The sequence below is a fragment of the Rhagoletis pomonella genome, unplaced genomic scaffold, assembly GCF_013731165.1.
Source record: "Rhagoletis pomonella isolate Grant_MI unplaced genomic scaffold, Rhpom_1.0 Rhpom_scaffold_00007, whole genome shotgun sequence".
In the NCBI taxonomy this organism is placed as follows: domain Eukaryota; kingdom Metazoa; phylum Arthropoda; class Insecta; order Diptera; family Tephritidae; genus Rhagoletis; species Rhagoletis pomonella.
In genome coordinates this window covers 57,134,181-57,152,657 of record NW_023458561.1, presented here as the reverse complement: position 1 = coordinate 57,152,657, position 18,477 = coordinate 57,134,181, and the positions used below count along the sequence as shown (strand labels likewise).

The 18,477-nt window shown below is 36.0% G+C and overlaps 1 protein-coding gene across 1 annotated transcript; it reads right to left on the bottom strand.

The window, feature by feature from the left end:
* Positions 1-12,450: 12,450 nt before the first annotated feature.
* LOC118743151 (centromere/kinetochore protein zw10-like) lies at positions 12,451-13,620 on the bottom strand. Its single transcript, XM_036475682.1, has 3 exons — positions 13,396-13,620; positions 13,054-13,316; positions 12,451-12,991 (listed from the first exon to the last, which is right to left on the bottom strand). Exons 1-3 carry the CDS (start codon positions 13,469-13,471, stop codon positions 12,779-12,781), a joined length of 552 nt encoding a protein of 183 aa, XP_036331575.1. The 5' UTR covers positions 13,472-13,620; the 3' UTR covers positions 12,451-12,778.
* Positions 13,621-18,477: the final 4,857 nt, after the last annotated feature.

Genomic DNA, 18,477 nt, shown 5'->3' with positions numbered 1-18,477 from the left:
CGGCCGATCTTGCTTGCATTTCTTGTTTTACTTAATGAGTTTGCATACACACATAATTTCGAATTTGTGGCATTTTTCGCTGATTTTTTTTATTAAATTTTTTTTTATAGGATTTTCCCACTTTCCTCCTACAGCACGTGCACCTAAAACAATGCCACTACGTTCAACTCGGCTTTGAATTTTTATTACTTTTGAACTGTAGTTCAGATTTTATGTATTTGCCACTTTTATTGCAACTAAACTGTGCGATTTCGACTCTAATTGACACTGCTAAATGGCCAATTAATGCAAATTTTGGAAATAAGCAGCGATAATACAGCGGCCAGCAGCTTAAATGGTTGCAACAAATCACTTTAACGTGGCAACATTAACGAGTTAAGGAAGAGAGAAAGTAAGTGTTTTCGGCAATTTTCGAGAATTACACTGGTCTTTATTCGAGATGTATGTACATTAGGGCGGTCCAAAAAAAAATTATAGTAGGACCTTTAATGCTCTCACCCCCCTTTGTTCTATACCAAAAAAATTATAGTCCTTTGTTTGTTTTTTGAAATCAAAAAATATTTAGAGGTCGCTCAACGCGCTCAAAGTTTTCCAAGTATTTCATATGGCGGAAAAAAATTGTTTTCGTATTTTGATTTCAAAATAAGCAAACAGGGGTATAATTTTTTTCGGTATAGAACAATCCTAGCGGGTGAGAGCAGTAAAATTCCGACTTTGCTTTTACACATGCATTATTGGACAACCCTAGTGCACATAAGTATTAGTATTTGTAATGAAGTTGCGGTAGGAAAATCAAAAATACGGCTTTGAGTAAATGGATTGGTACTTTTGCAAGGTGCTTTGGAAAAGCTTTTAATAGGTGTTTTGTAGACCAGTGACGACCAGAGGCAGCTTATGCTCTTTACGCTCCCTTGTAAAATCTAGGGGAAGCTTCAAAAAGCTTCTACCCCGGGATATACATATGTATTTTGGTCGTGACTGATGTGGCCATACGTAGAGTAAAATCTTTCTCTCCTCGACGCTACTTTGGTATTCGTTCTAGAGCAGTCACGATGAAAAGCTATTCTTTTTTAAAGCTTTCTATAGATTTTGCAAGGACGTCCACAGATTAAAACCGCTCACTGATCGTTTTAGTGTTCTGGCGCAGTGTTGGTAATAGAGAGCTTTTATTTTGCACGGGTCCATATAAAATCTAAAGCTTTGAAAATCTTACCTCGCGGGATATTGTAGAGGAGCACCGATCAGAAGGAGTTTTTACTCTGCGGGCTTGTCGGCCAGAAAGAGCTTTTATTTTATGTAAAAAAAAGCTTTTGAGCTAAGAGCTTTTTAGAGCACTAAGTTATGACCAATACATATCCCATGGGAGTAGCTCTTTAAAGCGGTCCATTACGAGGAATTTACTGAATGAAAGAAAGCGGGACTCTTTATTGCTGCATAATTCAAGCCTTAAGGGAAGTTAAGGGCTTCATCAGGTAAGCCCAGAGGGACTCATAAAAAATTTCTCCGAACGCAAAGGAGCAGTCGGAGGGTGATTGCTTGAGAAAAGTGATAGTGAATAGTCCGGCTTCTCCGATGTACTAACATTCAGAAGACGAGTGGTGACAGGACGTCATACCGCGAGGAAATGCTAAAGGTACTACTTAGAGCACTGAGGAACCTGGCTTGTCCATGATTGCCACTGGCAATTGAGGAAACTAAATATTGATGCCAAAAGAGAGATATGGTCCTTAAAACCCTTAAAATTTGCTGGAAGGAACGGTATTTTCCCGCCGATCTTCAGGCGGCATCTAGCATGCTGTGCTCCTTGGGAGTTGTCATCTCGAAGACTTGCTTGAGACTAAATTTCATACCCAAGGGATGAACTAAAGCGAAAGTTGTAGTTGTTCAAAAGCAAGGAAACCCTCTCATGTAAAGTCAAATTACTTTCGGCCGATAAGTTTTACTGCTTTCTTCTTCACACTGAAGGAAATTGGCGGATCAAATTCTTGGCAGTTAAACTCTTGTTAGTGATTAAGTTAACAATAGTTTAACTACGCACTGTGAATCCGGCCCTTAGTGGTCCTTCACATTCAAAAAAATAGATCTGTAGATTTGATGAAATAGATTTTAAGAACAAATTAAAAGCAATACGCCAGAATTCGAACACATAAGTAAATAAATTCTTACATATACCGGCAAGAAAGTCTGGCAAGGTTCCAGTACAATTTGGCGCACGCCCAGTATTTTTATTTACTTGATTTTAATATATAAAACGTCATAAAAATATAGCTTTACGACTATTCGGCTTTCAAAATGTAATGACATAATGTATTAAAGTAAATTTTCTACGAAATTAAATAATACAAAATTTCAAGGCGAATAATTAAAAACTACGATGGATGAGGTTGAAGACACAAAAACTAAAATTATAAAAGAATAAAGAAACACAACCAACACTAAAATTACTATGAGCAACAAAATATTTGAAAATTAGGTTAAAATGCATAATGAAAACGAAAACAAAAAACTAAAATTAAAAAATAAAAATAAATCAAAAATAGTAAAAGCCACCGATCGCGCCAATTTTCAGCCAACCAACAACTTTACAAAGGCAGCTTTTTTGGTTTTTTTTTTTTTGAAGCAGCTGCTGTTCGTTTATTATTAAATGTTTACTTTGGAACCTGTCCAAAAAGCATATTTAAAACACAAACATACATACATATTTTAATGTATTTACACACTTTATTACACGTTGATTTTACCGCATACATATTTATGTATGTATGTATGTACTTTAGGGTGGTCCAAAAATTCACGTGGGGAGGGGGGGAGTAAAGTCGGAATTTTTATGCTCTCACCTCCCAGGATTGTTCTATACTGAAAAAATTTACCCCTTTTTTATTTTGAAATCAAAAAAAAAAATATTTAGAGGTCGCTCAAGCGCTCAAAGTTTTAAGTTAATAAAAAAATGTTTGTATTAAAAAATGATTAAATAAAGTCTCCTGAGGAGACCGACCGAAAAACATTGATTTTCAAGAATTCTATACAATTTCTACGAAATGTTTTTTCATATAAAATACAAGAAAAACTTTGGGCGGTTTGAGCGACCTCTAAATATTATTTGATTTCACAATAAAAAATGGGGGTGTATTTTTTTCGATACATACATATGTATGCATGTGTACAGTGCTAGGGGGTGGGAGCATTAAAATTCCGACTTTATCTATTTTGGACCACCCCAATGTACATACACATATCTTTCCATGTGTACACATATCTATGGTTGAATGCACATATGTATCCAAAAAAGCAATTTCATTTCTTCGAAAATTCTGAAAACTCCATTAAAATCCACCAAAGCTGTGGTGTTGAAATTTTTAGTTCTACAAATACAAATAAAACGCACTCAGATAATGAGCTGCGAAGATACTCGGAAGTTGTGGAAAGCGTTAATGTAAGTTTAAAGCAAATTTTTATGAGCCAAACCAAATGACTATTCCAATGTTTGTTTTGTATGGACATTAGGATGGTCCAAAATAAGTAAAGTCGGAATTTGAATGCTCTCATACTCTAGGATTATTCGATATCGAGAAAGGTATACTCCTATTTTTTATTTTGAAATCAAAATATATTTTGAGGTCGCTCAAAGCGCTCAAAGTTTTTCATGTATTTAAAATGGGGCAAGAAACAATTTTTCGTGGAAATTGTATGGGATGCTTGAAAATCAATATTTTTCGATCGGAAAACTCTGGTTCGCTTCAGTAGACCTGCAATAACAATACCCAATCGTTCTTTTAATCATTTTTTAATACTAAAGATTTTTTATTTCTCCCCCCATTGTATTTTCTGTCATTTTCTAGAGGTTTTGACGGACCTATGAAATATAGTTACTATGCAAAAATAGTTAAAAAAAATAATTGGGTAATAATATTGGGAATCTGCTGAAGGGAAACGAAGTTTTCCTATAGTAAAATATTGATTTTCAAGAATTCTATACCATTTCTACAAAAAGTGGTTTTTTTTCAGCTTTGAGCGACCTCGAAATATTTTTTGATTTAAAAATAAAAAATAAGGGTAAATTTTTTTCGGTATAGAACATTTCTAGGAGGTGAGAGCATACAAATTCCGACTTAAATTTTCCCCAAATTCATTTTTGGAGCACCCTAATGGACATGCCCGTGTATGAAGTTACTTGACTGATTCTAAAATGAGTCAAATGAGATAACTAGCAATGATTACAATTTATGTTTGTTTAAATATGATTAGATACACACATACATACGTACATACATACATATGTATGTAGATATGAAAGTAGGGAAAGGTCATACATTTATATTTTAATTTCTTAGTGTGTGGGTGTGTTGAGATTACATACATGCATACATGATATACATAATTAGTCTTATCGCAGATAGCAAAACTATTTTGCTTTGGCGTGACCTATTTTTTTTAAATATAAAAAATAAAAAGCCGGCAGCCATAAAAAGTAATGAAGCGCAGTAATTTTGCTTATGGACGTTTTTAGAAAAGATAAAGTTTCGAAAGTTTGCTAATGCTCTCATATAGAGCGTTCGATTTTTAATCTGCAGAGGCTTTATTAAATTCACGAAAGCGTGCCAGAAGAAAAGTAAAAACTTGCAAAAAAGGCATATGAATTTACGCATTTAAATTTCTATAAAATAGGCTACATACATATATGAATCAACAGAGCCAGATGACAAATTATGCGACTGAACTTATGAGCTCAATGACATCAAATTCTAAAACTAATGCGCCATTTCTGCACGTCAGCAAAGTATGTATGGCCGTGACAAAACTCGTCGCCATATTGTCAATGAATGCTGTCATTCCTGCGTCGTTGGGGGGTCCTGTAAATGACGGAATGCAGCGTGTTGCCCACATTTTGTAATTCGTTTAAACTGGCAGCGTGAAATTTTATTTCGCAAAACTTACGTAGATGGGGCGAGGTTCAAGTCAAATGTCTCAGGCGCGCTGAGCGGTCCAAAACAAGCGACTTTTCGACTAGCTGGGAAGCAGACAGAAATTGGAAAAAATAATTCTAAAACTAAACACAGACAGACGCTTTGGAGTTAGACTTCCGATGCTCAGTTCTAAAAAATAAGCAAACCAGAAATCGACTTCATTTCATAAAGAGCCTCTGTGCATTGTTGATGTTGAAATGATTTGAGACTTAGAGCACCAGCAGAGTGGACGCTAAAAGCCGAGTCGAGCGTAAAGATGATGAATGCGACGAATAAGTTTTAAAATTGGGTCCATAAATTTCAAACAAAATCGCGCAAACCCCCCCCAGAGTGGCTCTCGCTCTGCTCTTTGCGATCAAAAAAATCGCCGAAATCATTTCGTTTTACTTTTAGTGGATGAATTCCAAACTATTTTTTTTCTTAAAAAAAATACTCAATACTTAATGCAATTTATAAAAATTACAAAATTAAAGCACTCGCGAAATTCAGAGCTGATTCTCGCATCGGCTCGGCTTTCAGCGTCCACTTTGCGTGTGCTCTTACTTGCTCAAAATTATACGGCTTTAAAACACGTACCAACAAAATTTCTAAACTTTAAAGTACAAAGCAATGCAGAATACAGTTTCTGGTTGAATTTTTCTTAAAAAAAAAAAGCAGGGTGCAATGTTTACTTGTTTTAAAAGCCTCCTCACTACAAAAGAGTTACAAAATCTTTAGCACAAAGTGCAAAATGTTTACACGGCTAGTGCAAACTAAAAGTAAGTTTACACAATTATAAGGATTATTATGAATGCTTACGTACATATGTGCATTGTACATACATACATACAGTATTGGCCAATACAATAGCACCACCATTTCAAAATGATATTGTTTGCCACTCATGCTTATTTATTAATTTTTAGGAATTTTCAATTAAGATACAGTTCATTTTCTAAGAAAAGTCATATAAACCCAAGTTTAAAACTTCTTAAAAGACTACAAAAGAAGGCAAAAAATTTTCACCTAAATTTCCAACTTTTTTCTCAGAAGTGCTAGAATTTTTTTGAGTACACAGTTTTATAGCCCATTCAATTTTAGTCTAATAATGTACAAGTTTCAAGTGACTGAAAACTACCGTTAATTTTTTGGAATTTTTTTCGCCAAAGCTGTTGTGGGTTTGTTCCATATAAAAATAAATTGTGTTTATTCGTTATATGGAAGCAAATGCGACAACAATATTCTAAAAAATCAAGGGTAATTTTTTAGCCACTTAAAACGTGCACATTATAAAACTAAAAGTAATAAAAACTGTGTACTCAGAAAAATTCTAACACTTCTGAGAAAAAAGTTTAAAATTTGGGTGAAAATTTGTTGAATTTTTTTTTTATTCTTTTAAACAGATTTAAACTTGGGTTTATATGAGTTTTGTTACAGCCGGTTTCCCCAGCAATTTAAATAGAAAATATTTTTTTATTTTCTGTCGATTTCCATATAAAATTCAAAAAATCGAAATCATTTTTCACTTATATTGCTTTCGTGAAATTGGTTGTTAGAAAATGAAATGAATTTTCATTGAAAATTCTTAAAATACATAAATAATTAAACAAAAGTGGCAAACAATATCACTTTGAAATGGGGGTGCTATAGATATGTCCAATACTGTATGCACATATGTCCGTAAAAAAAATTGCTTGCCGCTGCCACTTTATTTACAAAAGATGGATTTATCGTTGAAAAGCAAATAACCTACAATTCGCATGTATTTGTGTAAATATGTACGTATGTAGCTATATGGTAGTGGAAATACCAGCAGAGGCCAAATTAAAGACACTAAAGATAGATACTAGGAGGAAGCAATATAAAAAACACACCAAAGGAAGGTAGACAAAATGGGGCGACTGCAAAGAAGCTGCAATAGAGTACAATCGACTGAGGCGCGGCTCGTCTCTTCGCTGGGACAAAGGCAATAAACATTTACTACTGAGCCAGTGCAGACACAAAGGAAATGCAGTTAACATAGTTGTATGTACATACATATGTATGTATGTATGCATGTGTGCAGTGCTTAGAAGAGCGATGAAGGCCACAAAGGTGCTGACGATATGTCAGCCAGACGGCGAAGACTGGGGTGTTGGTCAAGGGATAGACGACTTTGTTGTTTGGCAATCATTGAGCGTCTTTTTCGTAAGGATAAGGATAAAAAAACAAAGGGACAACGAATGCACGAAGCTAAAATCGAGTACCTACACATACTATATAGGGTGATAGTAAAATATTTACATATACACGCGATTTTGATGTTTAGTTTGTGGAAAAGGGCTCTGGCTACGCAGCAGAAATGGCAAACTAACCAGACAACAAAAGATTTCTGAAATGTGCACCTCCTTGGCTGGCGCACAGCTGACTGTGGTGGTGATGATGAGATGCGTTTTTGTGGCAAACGTAGATGCTTAAGAATGCGTAAGACGACAAACATACGTACCTATAGGTGCGAGTTGCCTGTTAATGACCCCTAGCCGTTTCTTTTTTCGCGCGCCATCGGTCAAAAAACCGGTGCAAAGAACTTCGAAATATGCTGTAACTGGGTAGCTACATATATGTACATATTACATTAGACCGTACCAGAAAAAAGGGTCGCTGTAAACCTCCGAGTCCTAACGTATTTTTGCAAAACGAATTCGAATTTTCTTTTTTTACTGAATGTAAGTAGGCGTAGCAGAAAAAAGTAAAAATGCGACCCCTACGTTCGGACAAAAGAAACCCTTTTTCGAAATTACCTTGAACTTTTTAATTTTTTATTTTTGCTTGCAACGCGGCACTGTCTAATGTACACAACTCTCGTTTAGTAGAGTAAAGGAATAAAGTTTATCCTTGCCATCAGCATAGAGTAAGTCATATCACCTCACCTCATTGAAATTACCGACGCAGTCGAGCGGAAAAAATTACTGAACGACAACTACATGCAAACTTTATCATCAGCGCATTTGCAGCTGACTGGCATTTTCTTCTTCATCCTTCCATAACTGTTGACCACTGAAGCTGCTTCTTCTTGCTATTCAATGTTTATTTTATTAAAACTACATTTAAAATGCAGACAGCAGCATTCTTTATTTTATTTAAGTATATCAAGTTAAAGTGAAATATACATATGTATGTATAGGCAGCAGCTTGTTGATTTATGCGGTCAGTCAAAGAATAATTTTTGTTCAGCACCCGCAACTCCGCTCGCCCACTAAATTGTCGGCGGTTACTTGGATCCACGGCTGCCGCTGCTCGGTTGATTGACTGTTTGCTGGCGGTTACAGTGATGGGGTCGGTGGTGCCGATACAAATTTCTTTCATCTTTTCCATTCACTGCGATTCTGCTGGTTCATTGAGTTGTTATGCCTTACCATGCTTTATGGCACGCAACATAAATAAGTGAATGTGAATGCTTTATAGGGGAAAGTTGTGCAAAAATTACACATTTCCTCTGCAGGCGACGGTAGAATGAATCGACCAATGTGTTGATGAAAGCATTGCCAATAATAAAAGGAGCCGAATTGCTGACAAGCTGAGCTGAGAAGAGACAAAAGCATTAACGGAAAATGGGCAACGTACACAGCACGATTGAGAGAATACAAAGGTTGCGCCGATCTCGGTACCGCTATTTTTCTCTTAACGAATTTGACAGAATCAGCTGTTTGTATGACGTCACACTGGTGCAATTGTTGATTTTGAACTTAACAATTTATTTGTGTGTTATTTCTGCGAGATTTTAAGCAATTCAAAGTGATTATTTAAACTTTATAAACTTATATTAAGGCAAAATGAAGTGTGCAGTGGCAAATTGTGATAGTGAAAACTATAGGCAAGCGTGCGATATAAGCTTTTTTTCGTTTCCTACGGACGAAGCTCTCGCCAGAAAGTGGATGCAGTTTTGCCGGCGAGGAAGTGCATTATTGAATCCCAAATCGAGCTACGTGTGCATGAAGCACTTTTCTAGTGAAGATATAGAAAACAATCGACAGTTCGAAATGGGTAATATATTGTGTATTTTCTAAATTCGTTCCATTTAATGTTATTGTTGCAAACGCTTTAGGATTTGCAAAAAAACGCCTTTTAAAGCGTGGTGCTGTGCCCAGCATTTACCCAGAGGATGGGGAAACCTCCCAGCGTGCCGAAAGTGTTCAGCGCGAGGAGTACAAACAAATTGTCAGCGAGTTACTTCAGCAGAGTGAACCTGTCGCAGTCAATGAAGGTAACAATTTGATTTTAAAGAAAGTTTCGACTTATATTTGCAAATAAGTTGTTATAGCCGAGGCGAATAACAGTGCCAACGTTGTTCCGATTGACGAAAATGTGGAGAATAAGGAAAATAGCCTAGTGGATGCAAATCTTTCCGAAATCCCCGCGACTTCAACACCTCGTAAAGTCTTCTACTACGACAGCAGTTTGGAAGAAGTTGAGGAGCTGGAAGCTCAACTGTGAGTTTGTAAAAGCAATAAGGCAATCTAAACATGTTGGCATATTCTTGTGTTTAAAGTTTTAATTTTGTTACACGTAGAAAAAGACTTAAGCGAGAAAACAAGACTCTGTTAATGAATAACAAAAAGAAGGACATGGAACTGGCGGCACTCCAGCAAAAGTACGGTAATGAGAAAAAGAAGCATGACTATGAGGTGGAACAGCTGAAAAAACGCTTGGATGAATCCGAAGATATGTGTAAAAACATGGAGAGCAAACTGCTGACCATTTTCACGAAGGGTCAGGTTTCGAAACTGAAGCACGACATTAAGAAACCTACTTGGAGTCAAGAAGACATCGCGAATTCCATCACGTTGTACGCCGCAAGTCCGAAAGCATTTAAACTAATGTACAAAAAAGGTTTTCCGCTACCTGGCGTTCGCACGCTACAAAGTTGGGCACAAAAAATCGACGTATCCAGAGGTTTAATAAAGCCGGTATTTAAATTATTAAATGCCTCCACGCAAATGGATACCATTCAAAAGGTGTGTGTTTTGAGTTTCGACGAGATGAAGGTCAGGCAGACTTACTGTTATGATACCTCGTCGGACTCAACACTGGAACCTGTCAGCTACGTGCAGGTAGCGATGCTCAGAGGTAGATATATCTTGCGATAAACATTTAATAAAATTTAAATTATTACATTCATTTTATTCGTCAGGACTCGTATCTAAATGGAAACAGCCGGTATTTTACGACTTCGACTGCAAAATGACGAACGACGTGCTTTGTAATATATTACAAAAAACTAAAGATTGCGGGTACAACGTTGTGGCGGTTGTGTGCGACCTTGGCGGTACAAACAGGTCCCTGCTAAACGAGCTTGGAGTGCATGAAGAGAGGCCGTGGTAAGTTTAACAAATTATAAATTGATTTTTTGGTTTATTTCACATTTTGTAACACATTACGCCATTACAGGTTTGTTTTTGACGAACAGCAAATTTTCACGTTTGCAGACGTTCCTCACATGCTTAAGCTACTGCGCAATCACTTCCTTGACCAAGGGTTTATGATAAAAGGCAAAGAAGTGAAGAAAGAAGTAATTTTAGAGTTATTGTCATGTACCTCGAAGGATTTGACAATAACTCATAAAATTTCAGCAAACCACATCAACGTAGCTGGACCCCAAAGGCAAAAAGTGAAAACGGCTGCAAAATTGTTTTCACACACAGTGGCGCAGGCAATTACGAGGGCAGCAGGCTTGGGGCATTTAAGTAGCCACAACTGGAATGAGTGCTCTGAATTATTTAAATTGGTAAGATTTGTACACATTTATATATTTACGTATATTTTAAACTATATCACTTCAAATATACCATTTTAAGACTAACGATTGGTTTGACGTGATGAACGTCAGGGTTCCACACGCAGACTCAAGAACACGGTGCCACGCCTACGGTCTAGCAATTGATGAGCAGGTCAAAATATTAGACGCTATGACGGAAATGGTCAAAAATATGAGGGTGATAGGAAGACAAACTTTGCTACCATTTCAAAGAGGTAAATTCGTATATTTAGACACATACATAAAGCAAATAAAATACATATTAACATTTATATACACACACACACGCACACACACATACACATATATATATACATATATATATATACATATGTGCCTTTAAACAAATATTGTGTAATATTTATGGACGCATATTTACTTGCAGGTATCATACAGTCGAACAACGCGCTCAAGATGTTGTATGGAAGCGTTCAAAGCCGGTTCAATGTTAAATATATTTTAACATATCGCTTGAACCAGGATGTGCTGGAAAATTTCTTTGGAGTAATTCGAGCCAAGGGCGGTTTGCATGACCACCCGGACCAGCAAGAATTCAAATATCGTCTACGAGGATATTTGCTTGGACGCAATGAAGGCGTGATATCGAATGCAGCAAATGTGGAAGAAGACGATACACCCGACTTAGAAATGTCGCAGCCCCCTCTTACAGGTAATGAAAATTTATTGTTAGCTAGAATAGAATACATTTTAATCTTTACTTGTATAGGTGCCATACTGAAAAACGTTGTTTCGGAAAAATGGCCTATCGATATAGAGCCACCAGAGTTTGAGGATCTAGAGTACGATGGTCTAGAAAATTTAGCCGGATACATATGCCACCGATTGCGAGACGATATCCCCAGCACCTCACTCAAAGGCGCAGATGATCCCTCCTACACATGGGTAAATCACTTAAGTGAAGGAGGATTATCTGTACCTAGCAGCAGTATGATGGAACATATAAGCAATCTAGAATCAGTATTCAGAGCAATGAACGAAGATGGTTTGCTCATTACAAATGATTTTGTAAAAAAACATATTGAGCAGGCCTCTAGTATAAATTGCGACATTAAAATAAAAAAAATATTTTTTAGGGCGAGAATGTTTTTTACGTTAAGAAAACTTAATAAAAAACTAATTGAAAACGCCCGCACAAAAAAAAGAAAATATACAAAAATACTGACCTAGATTTGCTTGTATTGGTCCAGAAAACTGAAACTGTCTGATGTCGCTTCATATTAATGTTCTTTTAATGTTCAAGGTATAGTGTCTGACAAAATATCAATAATTTTTAAATCTAACGTTTCTTTAAAATTTTTCCTTTTTATCTTTTGCAGTTCGTAACGAGAACGGTTCTTCAGTTCATCCGTTTAATATAAAGGCCCTTTTCAGGGCCGCAAGTATTAAACAAAGAGATAAAAATTCTACTTATATCTGTGGTCATAAGCAATAGCCGCCTAAGTCGAGTACAGCCTCATGCATGCAATTGGCATACAATTCTTAAGTCGACTTAGACGGTTATTGTTTGCAACAAAACACATATCGCACACCATCTTCTGAAGAGGTACAACTCAAAAATCAGAAAAACATATTTGCATTCATATGGATTGATTTATGCGTAAAAATCTACGAAAATTTGTTTGAGTTGTGCCCCTTTTACAGATGGTGTGCGATATGCATACGACAATAGCACAACTAAAAACAATAACAATATACGTACATAAATAAGTTTTTTATTGCAATCTTCCAATTAAACCATTAAAAACATCATTTATAAATAACTTATGAAAAACTTTGTGCTTTTGTATTTTCCCAGATATGATCGCCGATAATAGAATGGATGGATGAGTCGTCGTTCATTATCTGTGCACAATTCTTGCTTGAAGGCATGTAAACATTGCGAATATTACCAAAAAAATAGCGAATGCAACGAAAACTTTTATCAGAAATATTTCAGAAAAACATACCTATTATTTAATAACTATTTCAGAATTTTAGAATAAAAATCTTATACTACCAGAAAAAACGCAGTGTATCTTGTTTAGACAATTTTCGTTAATGCCTTGGCGCGCCGATCGGTATTTTGGAAAAGTGCTCGTATGAGATGCTTAATTTCTTCTGCCTTATAGTTTGCCGTTAAAATACCGGCACCTTCACACCACTGCTCGGTGATTTCTTGCAACGAAGCATTCAGTATCATTTTGAATTGCTCAAGTTTTATCCAAGATTTAATATGTATCACTTCATGTTTGTGCTGCAGGAAGTACAAAAAAAATAGCATTTGATTCGCATCATTGCATCCCATCAGAAATTTACCTTGAATAAAGTTGGCACCTTCTCCAATATGACACCGATTAGCTCACTCAACTCACTTGCCACTGTTGCCGAAATGTCCTCCATTGCGAGTATACGTCGTATTATTTCATTACAAAAATCATGTATAATATCGCAAAATGTCTTGTTATAAATTGCATCGGGTAACACATTCTGCCAAACATTTTTCAACAAATCTAATTGACGCAAACACTGACGCAATAATTTCAACGGCGCAGTGCCAACTGTGTGTGCATCGGAAATATCTGCAAGAGAATACAAATATTTTTTATATAAAAGGTTATACAATAGGCACTTGTTTCAAGTATCTATGCACAAAATTACCAAATTCTTTGAGTATGCCCATGATAATCTTTTGCTGATAATTGATTTGTACATTCAAATATTTGCTTCCATTCATATGTAGGGTCTTAACCAATGCTGGGTATGTGGGTATGCCCTTTTCTGAATTCGAGGTCACCCAATGTGCTAAAAATTGGCAATTATTATAGAACAGAGCAGATTGCTGTGGTATGCTTTCTGTAGTCCAATGAAACTGGCTTCAAAATTAGTGGCTTTAAACAGTTTTCCAGCAGAAAATCGCATATCTTAATGGGATTATAACGCGCCTGAAAATAATATAAGGTACTGAATTAAGTTTATACTAAACTATTAATCTCTAGCTACTTGCTTGGAACAACGCCATCACAGTATCTTGCAATTGATTAACATCCTTCGATACCTGCAGCGACATTTCACGGAATTCGTCTATACACGCACCCAGCTCTGAGTTGGCTTGGCGCAGTGCGGCATTTGCTTCGCTGCCAATTGTCTGCAGCAAGTGCTCAGACTCACTCACTAATTGCTCACCTTCATCAAGGTACGCTTCGGAAGTTGTATTATTATTATTTAGATTGTATTATTATTATTTAGAATACCTTTGATAATACTTTTCAAAGATTTCATCTTCGACTAACTCGTGGGAGCGTTGATTCTGAAAAGGCAAACATTTTTAACACATACATTTGTCCCAACATTATTTTTCATACTTACCCTAAAGACTATATGCACAACACCACAACAATGCTTTCATCTTTAATTAAAGCTAATATATATGCTTAATATCTATAAATTTTCCTATTTTAATGTGTTATGAATAAATTTTTTCGTATTGTTTACGTTTTTCGTGCAAAATGTCTTCTTCTTCTTGCATTCTTGTTCGCGTTTTGACATTGCTCTCTCGCAGCTGCACCAGTGTGACGTCACCGAAAAATTACGCTCAAAAATCCTCTCTGATCGGCGCAATCTTGTATTCTATCATTCTTGCGTACACAGCTACATATGTAAGGTAAGCTCTACACGCCTCATCAGCCAATGGTCACACATTGGTGACTTGACCGTCAGTTAGATGAATAAACTCCAACGCAGAAAGAAAGCCGCAGCCACAGTAGAACGACAGCTGAGCTGTGCTAAACGCGCCGTTGTTGGTGATTGGACAGCCGGCCACTACTCCATGTATTCTGTTGGCAAAACGAGGTGTATTTCTTTGTTGATGTCGGACTCTTTGTTTGGCCTTTGTTCTTCTTGTCCGCAGCTGTTTCGAGTTGTATGTTTGAATGTACAAAGCTGTGATGTTCTTTATAATTGAAGATATTTTTTGATAAACAAAAAATTATTGCACTTTAGACCCCTTTCAGACACGTCAAGTCTTGATTTCAAGTCTGTCAATGGGCGGCTAACAGCGGACTTGTCTTTAATCCTGACGAGATGGAACTGATCTCATTCACTAAAATGTAAAACAACATTCTTGAAGACGCTTCCCTTGAGCTTTATGGTAGTAGATGGGGTTCTCATCTATTGAAATCCGCTAAAGCATTTCGACGAATGTATCAAAGCTTAACAGATGAGAGCCAAATCGCCGAATTATGCTTCCAGATTACTGAATATCCTGGCTGCCGTTTCGAAAACGCCTTACTTCAGCAAATGGTGAAAGGACGCTCTGCTACAGAATTCGGTTGAAGACGAAGAACGCCCTATCCGAGAATTTGGTCCAAAAACGCCCTATCTCAGAAGCCGCTTTGAAAACATCCTGTCTCAAAATAAATTCAATATACCGGCAGCTGGTATAGGGGGATCTTTCACTCAGCCAACGATATGAACCATTTGCTGAGATAGGGCATTTTTTAACCAAATTTGAAATGGAGCGTCATTTGCTGAGATAGGCCGTTTTCGAAGAGGCAGCCGAGATAGGGCGATCTTCTACTCAGACGTCGATGTAAGGGTTTTACGGCAAAGCTACGCTAGTCCAATGTGTGGATTCTATTAGAGAGGTCAACATTTACTCTGATAGAAGAGCGAAAATCACGGCCTCACTCGTAAAGTACTCGAAATTGTCCAGGAAATGTTTGGCTTCTCTTTCGGTTGCGTCAGAATATTTACTAAATATACGCACATATAAATAAGTATTAGGATGTCGGGTATATTACCGAAAGCTGCAGCGCTGTCGAACTTTTTTAAATTTCAGATTTTATTTAAATAATAAATTATATTATACATATATGGTCGTTGCATGTCAAACGGACCAGCATTTACGTAATACTAAATATTCAATTCTGCCACATTTTATTTGATGTCTTTTGACATGCTTTACGTTGATTTCCATCCCATAGAATTTTGGGCCGAGAATTTTGTTCGTTTGACAATTAATTAATTTTGTTCTTTCTTTTTAAATTTTATTTATTTTGCCTTTTTTAAATTTCATTTAATTTTTCCCTTTTTTATTTAGTTTTGTTTAATTGTTAGCTTTTATTGGTTTAAGAAAGCAACATGTGTTATTTTAAATTTTTTTTTTTTTAAGAATTTATTTATTTTTTCTCTTTTAATTACATTTTTGGTCTTTTTTAATTTATTTTAATTTTCTTTTTTTTAATTTAATTTTCTTGTTAATTTTAGATTTTATTGTTTAAAAAAATGTTTTTGTTTTTAATTTCATTTCATTTTTAAAAACATTTTTTACTTAAACTTTTACTTTTTTTAATTGTATTTATTTTTCCTGTTTTAATTCAATTTTATTTAATTTTTAGATTTTATTGGTTTAAGAAGCAAAACATATTTTTTCAATTTATTTATTTTTTTCTACTTTTAAAGAATTGCCTTGTTAGACATTCCGACTTCAATCAATATCTAGTAGCATTTACTGTCGGTGTGAAAGAGTTTCTTTTTCTTAATACTTCTGTATCGATTTATTGCCGGAAATAGCAGAAAAATTATGAAAACTGAACGTTGACTTGTAATCACTTTGAGCCAGGACAATGCACTTTAGCTGGTTGAGTCAGTGATTTTCATCTCGCAGACAAAAAAAAAACGATGAATCATCAACCAGTGTCATCTAATCCTTCTCTATTTAAAAATTAATACCCCCTTCACTGGTTCTTATTCAACGAAGAAATATTGATTATTTAAATATATTCGTATTTAGTATGTAGGCGTATTTACATTAAGAACAAATAATTTACAACAGCTGGGCGCTATTTCCAAACTACATATGTACATATGTACATATGGACACACTTATTGAATTGGTTTAATGCCTCTCGCGTTTTTCCAATTTCGCCATTTCAACATAAATCAGCGTAATCAGCACATCATTTGGTAAATTTTAAATGCCGAGCGCGTACATACCGAGTAAATTGTAAAATTTATGGATTTGGCAAAATCATGTATATTTAAAGGGAACTTCAATATACATACATACATATGTATACATATATGTGTGTACAGTGCTTTATGTACAACAAAACCATTTTTGGATATTTGGCAATATTCAAACTTCATTTGAATGCAATTCATGGGGATCATTTGTATGATTCTTGAGAATAGTTTGAAGATTTATGTACTCGTTATTTTTTACGTTTGCTTGACGGAAATTTAGGGCATGAGCTGCAGCTGAAATGTAATGTCTTTTTTTATGAAATTGTTTGCGCTCGGTTTAAATCCACTCTACTGAGGCAGAGAAGGTATTGCAAGGGATAGAACAAGGGATGGGATGGCGGCCATGGTCGGGATTAATATTACAATTAAGAAGCAAACTGTTACACCTTGTTTTTCGATTCACTATTTTCAAAAATAACCCCAAGAAGCTTACAAAAGGTTTACGACAATCATTTTTTATTTTTTTTATTTATTTTTTTTATAGAAACTCGATGTTAGAAAGTTTTCCGTTAAAGGAAAATGTTAAATTTTAATGGAATTGTGCAGGTTAGGGTCAAGTGGTAGTCCCTGGTGAAATTCACTTAAACTCAAGGCCCCCAAAAACCATTTGGTACTCCGCAAAAAGTGGATAAATACTGTTTACTGTGGATAATACTATTTAGTAGCCCTTGATCTAAGGACATTCAAATGCTCAAAGACACAGCTACAATGCGATTTTGCCCTCCGCTAGTTCCGGGCAACAGCATCCCGCTGGCCCTACTTTCCAGAAACGATATTCCACGGACGATATTATTTGAAAAGAGGTTTAGTATAGAAGCATGTAGCTAAGCAGTATAGAGCGCCTCCATTCTGGAAAGACGTCTTCAAAGTAATAATTCGCACTGGTACACAGACGGCTGAAAAAATCCCGGGGCATATGAGCAGGAGACTATGCGCAGAGCAGGGATATCTATGTATGCCATTGGGTAGGTTCAAATACGCCTAGAGAAGAGCTCGGGAATGAGAAAAGAGCAATGAAAGAACTGCACTAGCGCTTTTCATCACGATTACGTTAGAAAAAGAAAAGATTTATACCTCTAAAAATTTCTGAAAGTAGGATTTAAGAACTGCCACAATCTTTCTTGCAGGACAGGGTCGCTTGCACAAATTAGGCTTTTGATCAAACGATTTCGCATTCGGTCATTAAGACAACTCGACACCTCTACACCTTCTAGTGTAATGTGATGCCATTTCCAGAAGCCGAAAGAGGCACATAGGCCTAATGTTATATTGAATACCACCGCAAAGTATCCTGTCGCGTTTTGACCCTACATGGATGGTCCTCTTCCCCTAACCTCGTCTTATCTTCGTTCTCTCTCTTGAGGAAAGTCGGATCATGGTAGTGCGACGTGTTCGTTGTAGGAACAAACCAATTCAAATTATAATCAAAAATAATGATTGAAGCTACTTAGATAAGGACAAAATATGTGTCTGTATTTGGCATTGATAGGGATCGGCGAAAAATCTATCGATGTGTCATAAAACAGTGATGTGCTTTGAGAACTGATAGTAGAAAACCGGCACGTAACATATACTGGCAATATTGGACTTAAGCATGAGAACCGTCACGTTTTAAAAAGCTTATGACTCAATCCGCTCGTCATAAACCTCTGCAAGAGCTGTTAAAGAAAAAGGCCAATAACCGAAAATAAAGATTCCAAAATAAAGAGAAACGAA

Bases quoted from the DNA above. Each gene is read 5' to 3' on its own strand.
- LOC118743151 (XM_036475682.1), bottom strand. From the start codon at position 13,471: ATGAATGGAAGCAAATATTTGAATGTACAAATCAATTATCAGCAAAAG. The intron at 13,317-13,395 runs GTAATTTTGTGC...ATTCTCTTGCAG, and splicing joins GGGCATACTCAAAGAATTTG to ATATTTCCGATGCACACACA. The intron at 12,992-13,053 runs GTAAATTTCTGA...TACTTCCTGCAG, and splicing joins AGGTGCCAACTTTATTCAAG to CACAAACATGAAGTGATACA.